Source organism: Lycium barbarum, chromosome 5 (assembly GCF_019175385.1).
Source record: "Lycium barbarum isolate Lr01 chromosome 5, ASM1917538v2, whole genome shotgun sequence".
Taxonomy (NCBI): Eukaryota; Viridiplantae; Streptophyta; class Magnoliopsida; order Solanales; family Solanaceae; genus Lycium; species Lycium barbarum.
Genome location: NC_083341.1, coordinates 137,024,415 through 137,033,858, shown reverse-complemented (window position 1 = coordinate 137,033,858; position 9,444 = coordinate 137,024,415). Strand labels below are relative to the sequence as shown.

The 9,444-nt window shown below is 30.0% G+C and overlaps 2 protein-coding genes across 2 annotated transcripts; one reads left to right on the top strand and one right to left on the bottom strand.

Annotated features, from left to right (window-relative positions):
* The first annotated feature begins 894 nt into the window (after positions 1-894).
* LOC132641792 (uncharacterized) lies at positions 895-1,644 on the top strand. The gene has a single exon (XM_060358883.1). It carries the CDS (start codon positions 1,002-1,004, stop codon positions 1,470-1,472), a length of 471 nt encoding a protein of 156 aa, XP_060214866.1. The 5' UTR covers positions 895-1,001; the 3' UTR covers positions 1,473-1,644.
* Positions 1,645-4,674: 3,030 nt separating this feature from the next.
* LOC132641791 (17.3 kDa class II heat shock protein-like) lies at positions 4,675-5,410 on the bottom strand. The gene has a single exon (XM_060358882.1). The coding sequence runs from the start codon at positions 5,332-5,334 to the stop codon at positions 4,858-4,860; it is 477 nt and encodes a 158-aa protein (XP_060214865.1). The 5' UTR covers positions 5,335-5,410; the 3' UTR covers positions 4,675-4,857.
* Positions 5,411-9,444: the final 4,034 nt, after the last annotated feature.

Here is a 9,444-nt window from a genome sequence, read left to right as displayed (position 1 = left end):
AAGCAACAGGCTCATGTAACAAAAGAACAAAAACAATTAAGTAGAGTATTAAGACATAAATAAAAAAAATTTAGAAAATCTGTGTAAGCCTTGTTGCTGGTTTACAAGGTTCTTCATTTTTAAGGAGACAAGTGCTTTTAAGAAAAAAAGAAAAGAATCTATTATTGATGCCAAAACTCGAGACTTTATTGAGAATCGAGAGGCTCCCACAATCCCCAATATTTTAATTCTAGAATTCACACCATAGTAAAATCCAATAACACGACATGGACACGTTTATGCAGGAAAACAAATATGTATATCACTAAAGCCTAGCGGCGGGCTAAAACAGAATTTCTCCGCTCTTAATTAGTAGTTTTAAATTTGAATTCTGAGAATATAAAATTTGAAATACATAGTTTTTTTTTTTTTTTTATATATATATAAACCTTACTTGATGCTTCAAATTAACCAAAATTTTACTGTAACTATCAAGTATCGAAGATAAAATCTAAATAAGCAAATAACTAATTTTAGAAAGAAAAAAAAAGGGCAAGATGCGCATGTCAAAATGGATATTAGACATTGATTGTGAATTCGAATTAGTTAGGATTTAAATTCAAAAAAAAAAAAAAAAAAAAAAAAGGGGGTCAAGACGCCATGTCAAAAACGATACTAGACATGAACGCAAATTCAAATTGGTCAGGATGATGAATATGGACAAGAATCTAGATTAGTCTTGAGTTTTGAACAATGAATACCGACTAAGCAACTAAAAATAAATAATTTTAGGAATAAAATAAAAGGTGAAGACATCCATGTCAAAGTGGACCCTACTCACGTGCCAACATCATCATCATTACTTACTCCTCCCCACCTTTGTCCCTCACACTATATAAACCTTCTCATTTGTTGTTCCCTCAACTCATCCAACGTAAACAAACGTGTCTTCTATTATTCTTACACCAAAAATCCCCTTAAATTCATTTTTCCATTTCTTTTCTATTATCATATATAATTAAATGGATTCAAGAAAACGAGTTCATGATGACTCGTCCGAGTTGGAAATCAACTCACCCGAGGTTAAACGAGTCAGAGAAAATCTCTTAGACGATTTATTAAACGACTCAGAGTTATCAACTCCGAGTCATGACATCGACTCATTCATTAAAATTCTCGAGGAGGAGATTACTACTTTACCCTCGACCGGGGAATCACAACCCGAGTTAGGATACCTTCTAGAAGCATCCGATGACGAACTCGGGCTACCTCCACCAGCCGAGTTGGAAACTGAGTCGGTCCGAGGTGGACTCAGTAACGAGTTTTGGCCGAGTTATGACTCGTTTGATTTGGGAAGTGTTGAATTGGATAATAATTATTATAGTGATAATATTATGGGTGAATATGTTGGGTTAGATGGGTTGTTTGATCATTCGGATCTTGGTTACGGGTCGGGTGATTATCTATGGAGACCCGAGACTTTACCTGCATGATAGTTTATGGATAGATATTGTAAAGATTTTTTTTTATTTTTTATAATATCATTTGATTAAAAATAGGAAGGAAGAAGAAATTATGAAAAATTGATGACCAATTTCCTTGAATTGGTGTAATACTTATTTTTGTTTTGAAAAAATTAGCAACATCAGCAGTATTTGTATTTTATTTTAAGTGTTAGTTGACTCATAATGTATTTTAGTAAATTCCTGTAATGGTGATAGATAATGACTTATGAAAGTTAATTAGTACTAGTATATAAATTTCATAAAATCTGTAACATAATTAAACTATTTAAGCATGAATTATCAGGATACGTGAAATATGCAGTGATAATTTTATAGGTTTACTTGCACAATAGTTTAGGGAGAGATATTGTAAAGATTTTTATAATTTTTTTTTCTTTTCTTTTTATATACTATATTATTTGATTAAAACAGAAAGGAAGAAGGAATTATGAAATATTGATAACTAATTTCCATGAAAATTCTCGCGACGTCAGTGGAATTTTATTTTAAGTGTTAGTTGACTTAGAGCCTGATTGGATGGGCTTAAAAAAAGGTATCTTATAAGCTGATTTAGATAAGTTAAGCCAATTAGACTTATTTTAAATACAAAATGATTTTAAGCTGGCCAGTCAAACACTAAAAAAAAAAGCTAAAAACAACTTATAAGCTGTTTTCAGCAACTTATAAGCCAATCCAAACGAGCTCTTAATAATATGTTTATGCAAATTTCTGAATTGGTGATGGATAATGACTTATGAAAGTTAATTAGTAGGAATATATAGATGATTCATAAAATCTGTCAAAATAAATAAATTTTTATCATTAAATGGAGTCGTCACTTAAAATTGAACTTGTGTGCTTTAAATGACCAAAAAATCGAAAGTAATACTCGTATTGACTTCTTTTATTTGTCCATAAAACGAGAATTTGAGTAAGAGTCTGTTTGGATGGGCTTAAAAAAAGCAGCTTATAAGCTGAAAATAAATTATAAGCCCAATTTTTTTTTATTTTTTTTTTGGCTTATAAGCTCTTTTCAGCTTATAAGCAGCTTTAGATAAGCAAAGCCAGACGGGCTCAATTATTTTTTGGACTTATTTTAAGCACAAAATGGCTTATAAGTTGGCCATCTAAACACTCAAAAAAACTGAAAACATCTTATAAGTTGTTTTCACCAACTTATAAGCCAATCCAAACTGGCTCTAACAAGATCTGTTGATCAGAGAAAAGTATTATGCACTCCATGAGTCAGTAGTTTTAGCACGGTCAGTTCCATTGATTACATATCAACTTTAAAAAGATTAAACCTGATAAAATTACATTCATTTAATTTAAATTGCCTATATTTATCTATTTTGTTTGCCTATTGTTTACCTAAAATTTGCCCAACTGATTTGTTGAAAGCCTAAACATGCTTGTAATGATCCGAATAAGCAAAAATAAATATTACTCCTGAAAATTGACTCATCTAATCAATGTAGCTTCAAAGTTTATGAAAATTGATTCTCAATAAGCGAAAAGTAGCACATAAATAATTACGGAGGGAATAGTAATCAGGATATTACATCCAAAAAAGCATGTCAGACCAAAATTCTCTTTTTCTAATTCTAACCAAACAAGCCCACGGCCCAATCGTCTTGACAGCCCAACTATTTTAACGTAAATTATCACTTTAACATAAAACATTTCCGGGACGTAATGGATGTCTCTCCTTTAACTTTGTCCTTAGTTTTCTCAAAAAAATCAACTGATACCTAACTATAAATAACATTTTTTTTTTTGTGTGGATTGCCCTTCAAAAGCACTGGTCTTTAATTTTTGTCCCTCAAATTGGTGATCTTTAATTTTTGTCTTTCGCCTAATATTTCAAGGTTCTGCGTTTAAACTCCAGTTCAATGAAAAAAAAAAGAAATTTCGCAAGGCAGAGGTTTAGATTAGCAAGACAAAGTTTTGAATAGAAAACTCTACCCGCAGACATAGTTTTGAATGCAAAACAGTTCAAAACTTTGCATGTAGGAGAGTTTTGCATTCAAAATTCTGTCTGAAGCCTAACTTTACTACAAAACTCCGCCTTGTGATTTTTATTTTTTGACTAAGCCAGATTTGAATCCAAACCTCATGGTATTAGGCAAAGAAAAAAAATAAAGACTACCAATTTGAGGGGCAAAAATTAAAGACCACCCCAAAATAAGGGCATTCTTGCGAATTGCCCCATAAATACGCTCAAAAAAACAACTCCTCCTCCACCTACTTCTTAGTTGTTGCGCAATAGTATTTTTTGAATTTAAAGCAATTGAAGTATAATATGTTGAAGAAGTGGGACTTGAATTTTAAATATGAAAAATAAATTTCAATGAAGTAGTGTTATTGGAAAAACTAGAAAACATCGGAAAATCATCATTGATGCCTGTTGTTGTTTTGACAAACTGATGATTGTGGTTTTTTTTTTTTTTTTTTTATGATATATGGAACTTATAGGTTTCAAAACTAAGTTTATTTGCGATATATTTAGTTGTTGGATCAAGTGTTCAATTATTAAAATTCGAAGAACAAATTGCTTATGGGCAAAATTTGTTTACTTGCACTGCATGCAAAAATTTCTGAAGTACAACCATTATATGTCTAAAGTTTTGGCCTTGTGATCAACTCCACAACTTCATTAAAAATAATCATTATAAGTGAAATTGCAGAATATTGTCCAGAAGTTTTACTCGTAAGAGTTGTGACCTCCTAGACATTATTTTATTGGAATATAGCATGAAGTTGTAACATTCTGAAGTTGGAATATTACTAATATAAGTTGGCGTAATTTACTTGAATATAGCATGCAGAATTCCCATTGTTCTTATTTTTTTGGAAGGAAAAGAATAGTTAATGAATTGAATAGATTTTAAATTGAAGCAGTAGTAAAAGTAGCTCAAATAACTGATTCATGTTTTTATAGAAGCTATCATGCTAATTCCCCACAAACAATAACTAAATATTTTTGAGAAGGATTTCCATTTTGATCTAGTAAATTTTGGAAGGAAAGGAGTAGTTAACGATGACGTGTTCAATTTTCCTAAGACTGCTTAAAGAAAGAATTGTATACATATTCTATTGGAGCAGTTTAAGTAAATTTGATAAAACGAATAAATGATTCTTGTTTGATAGAAGCTCAGCAACCAATACTTTAGAATAAATACTAGAAGCATTAAACTCCAAAATAAACAATTCTTTCACATGGCATTGATAATACTTGGAGAGCACATGAACAAAACGAGATGTACGAAATAGTAATCCTACATCTTTATTAACACTAATCATACCACCAAACATGAAAACAAAAAAAACTTTCATTTCCTTGTCCACAAAACAGAGCATAACTAGACCCCCTTCAAGCAATTTTAACCTCAATGGTTTTGGGTTTCTTTGGCTCAGGAGGAGGCAACTTGTGAACAGTGACAGTCAAAACCCCATCTTGACAAACAGCGGAAATTGCATCAGTATTCGCATTCTCGGGCAGTGTAAACTTCCTCATGAGTTTCCCAACCCTTCTCTCCATTCTGATATACTTAGCCCCTTCTTTCTCTTCTTCTCTCTTCCTTTCTCCACTTATCATCAGCAAATTGTCCTCTTCCACCTGCACCTTGATATCCCCGGATTTCAAACCTGGCATATCAACAATAAAGACGTAAGAATTTGGGTATTCTTTCACGTCTGCTGGTGTGGCAGCCATGGCCTTGGCGTCACGTACGTACTTCCTTGATGGGGCATTGACTGGCTTGTCTGATTCCTCACCCGAAATGTCCATCATATGCTGCAGAGTGTGGAACAATGGTGTGTTGTCTATACCCATCAGCCTAAAATCCATTTTCCCTTTTTTTGAGATATTTTTGGATGTGTGATTTTGTGTGTGTGAGTTTTAGCTTTGTATTATAGAAATGTTCGACGGAAGATGGGGGTGATTATATAGTGGAAATACGGAAGCTTCTGGATGGAAATATAGTGGAAGTTTCTACGAGGTTCTGTTTAGACGTTGTCCATGTTCTACACTCCTCTAGAATTTGGTGGAAAAAGGTCTCCTTCAAAAATCTTACATCATCCCTGCTTCTTAGATACTAGATGGCCTACTTTATATTATAGTTTATCTGTATGTATATAATTATCTTTAAATAGTGTATATATTATGTTGAAGACACGATTAATATAATATTATAGTTTGTGCTTTGTATTTAAAATTTTATTATATTAATGTTTGCTACAAATACAAAATCGGTAAATTTATTAATATTTTTTAAAAGAGAAGACTTGTTTAAAAGGAAATTATTTTCCTCTCTTTGAGATAAAACAATAGCAATATTTAAGCATCAGTTGATACTTTCAATTTTAATTCGATTCATTTAAAAGTGTAAAATACTTATTATTTTTTTATCAAATTTTGATTTGGATAATTCTAATTCAAATTATTAAATTAATTTTACATGTTTAAAACGAAATAAAATAGAAATTGATTTTCTATTTAAACGAAGAAATACTATTTTTTAATTTTTGGTAAATATTCTCGGTTTAGCTCATTTTACTTGTCATGATGTCTTTTGCATGGTTTTTAAGAAAACGTCGATTAGAATTATAATTTGACTAATTTACCTTATTCATTATTTGATCTCCATTTGATATATTTTTTTTTACGATATTAATCTCTTTTCACATTTATTAGAGTAAGAATAAAAAAAATTAATTAAATTCTATCTTATTTTAAAATATAAATATTTTAAATATATTTATTTTTGTAAACATAACAAATAAATGACATGGCGGAATAACAAATATAACAGTTTAATATCTAGATTAGATCTCAGGCTAATATAAAAAAAGAAAGAAAATTGTATGGTTTGTCTACTTAACCTTTTGCCCACTAATGGATTGATACATATACTATGTTCAAAACACGATTAATATAACATTGTAGTTTGTGCTCCGTATCTAAAACTTTATTATATTAGTGTTTGCTACAAATACAAAGTCTGCACTTTTTTTTTAACATTATATTTTTTTTAATATGGGGTTCACTTTTTTTTTTTTTTGATATTGCTTGATTTTGATAATATGGGGTCCACTTTTTTTTTCCCATGAGTTTGGAGATGGTGAGTTCCACTTTTTTTTCTTCCTTTTTTTTTATTGCTCGGTGTTATTTAGTATGGGGCCCACCCCCATTTTTTTTTAAGGGACAACGGACGACGAAGCATGAGTTTAAACCCATGCTTTATATAGTTTCTTTTTTATTTTATTTTTATTTTTTATATTGCTCGGTGTTGTTTAGTATGGGGCCCACCCTTTTGGACATTATTAGTTTGCACTATTTTTATGCATATAATATATATATATATATATACTATGTTCAAAACACGATTAATATAACATTGTAATTTGTGTTCCGTATCTAAAATTTTATTATATTAGTTTTGCTACGAATATAAAGTCTGTACTTTTTTTTTGACATTGTTTTTTTAATATGGGATTCACTTTTTTTTTTTTTTTATATTGCTTGATTTTGTCAATATGGGATACTATATTCAAAACACGATTAATATAACATTGTAGTTTGTGCTCCGTATTTAAAACTTTATTATATTAGTGTTTGCTACGAATACAAAATCTACACTTTTTTTTTTACATTGTTTGTTTTTTTAATATGGGATTCACTTTTTTTTATATTGCTTGATTTTGTTAATATGGGGTCCACTTTTTTTTTCCGTGAGTTTGGAGATGGTGGGTTCCACTTTTTTTACTTTTTTTTTTAATAGTGGTTGATTTTTTTTTTAATACTGGTTGGTGTTTAATATGGGTCCATGAAGAACTTCTATTTTTTAATTTTTAATAAATATTTTTTGTTTAACTCATGTTACTTGTCATGTTGTTTTTTACACGATTTTTTAAGGAAACGTCAATTAGAATTATAATTTCACTAATTTACCTTATTAATTATTTGATCTCCATTTAATAGTATTTTTTCTTTTATGACATTAATCTCCTTTCACATTTATTAGAGTAAGGAAAAAATGAAAACGTAATTAAATTCTATCTTATTTTAATATATAAGTATTTTAAGTATGTTGCTGTAAAATAATTTCATCTGCTCCCACTAATGGGTTGATACACATGTGGCAATGAATCCATCATTATTGATTTAATTGTTTGATTTTCTTTGCTTGATTTTGTTAATATGGGATCCACTTTTTTTTCGGATGTGGTGAGTTCCACTTTTTTTTTTTTTTTTAATATTAGTTGTTATTTTTTAATATATATGGGGCCCATGTTTTTTAATATATATGACGATAAAAAAGGAGCCGGTTGGACGACGAAAAAGGAGCCCAACCGGCTCTTCTAAATAGAGAGTAATGTTGTAAATTTCGTCTCAGCGCGTTGTAATCAAATCATCATAATATTCAATTATTTTTAATGTGACATAATGTTACGTGTTTGGATTGAGGCAATGATATCATTTCATCTGACTTTGCCTTTATTTATTTAATATAAGATTTATAAAATTTTAAATTTTTTCTATGTGTGTGTGGTTTTTAACTTTTTTTTAACTAATTGACATGACATGCACGTATATTGTACAAGACGCATGTTAAATAATAATGTTATTTCACCATACAAACTGGGATGACTGACTTTGACTTTTGCACATCACACTACAAGATATAAGGTCTTGAACGAAGGGGAAATCCGGCCATTAAAAGTCCAATTCCGGTCTGATTCAGTCAATTCACTAGCTATTTTGGTGTTTTGGGCTTAGTTGCTAGAAATTGAAATTATTGTGAATGGATCATCAGGGCTAGGGATGACTGATGGGTATATTTTGGGCCTTTTCTAATACTGGCCCAAGCAAGATCTATCGGATTGCTGTCCCTTCTTTCACAACTCCTTATTTAAAGGGAAATTGACACATAGGTACAAGTCATACATAAAATTGGCATTCTTTTGACCCAAAACCTATTTAGCAAAAGTAGGCCTAAAAATAATGGCATTGTGTAGCCAATCTGGTATCTAACCCCTAAAATCATGCTAAGTGGAATATCCTTTCTCCTAAAATCAGTCTGATCATAATATTTTCCCCTTAAATTCACGCTATATTAGGCATTCTTAAAAATTAATATAACGTAATAATAGGGGCAGAATCCAAAGTTAGTTCACCTTCTTATGTGTGAAATTAATACATTGTATACATTCCATGAATTCACAATATATATAACAATGTATACATAATACTTCACAATACATATCAGAACGCATACATGGTACTTTAAAAAAAAAAAAAAATATATATATATATATATATATATATATATATATATCAGAGAATGTATACATCATACGTCACGTGTATTAGTTTACATGATACTTTAAAATATATAATTAATGTATACATTGTACTTTAAAATATATATACTTTAAAATATATATCTGAAAATATATATGGTACTTCTCAATATAACAAATTAAAAGACTGAAACTCGCCAAAGCCTATATCAAATCCACTGGAAATTTTGGAGAATTTAGCAATTAGGGGGGAAGAATAAATAACTATAGAGATTTTCCTGGAGAGTTTAACGTGTTACGAGGCTTATTTAAGGATAAATACATTAAAGATGAGAGAGAAAATGATCTATTTTTGCGGTGAAGGAATTGACTAGAAAGTGTCAAACATTTTTATAAGAGATACTAGTTCCATGAGGCGAGTGTTCAGCCCGGGCCCAAACTCATGATAGAGAAATAATAATTTTAATTAAAAAAAATATAGTTACTTGTGTCACATTTTTTTACTGCATAATTAATTTAATCTAATTAGATTAATCATTTGTTGTTGATAAGTTTTGTCGATAAAATTGTTCACAAAATCTTCTTTTGCAGTTTAAAAAATTAGCTAGGAAAAAAATCAATTACATGAGAATCTCACTGATTCAATACGAATAAA

Bases quoted from the DNA above. Each gene is read 5' to 3' on its own strand.
- LOC132641792 (XM_060358883.1), top strand. From the start codon at position 1,002: ATGGATTCAAGAAAACGAGTTCATGATGACTCGTCCGAGTTGGAAATC.
- LOC132641791 (XM_060358882.1), bottom strand. From the start codon at position 5,334: ATGGATTTTAGGCTGATGGGTATAGACAACACACCATTGTTCCACACT.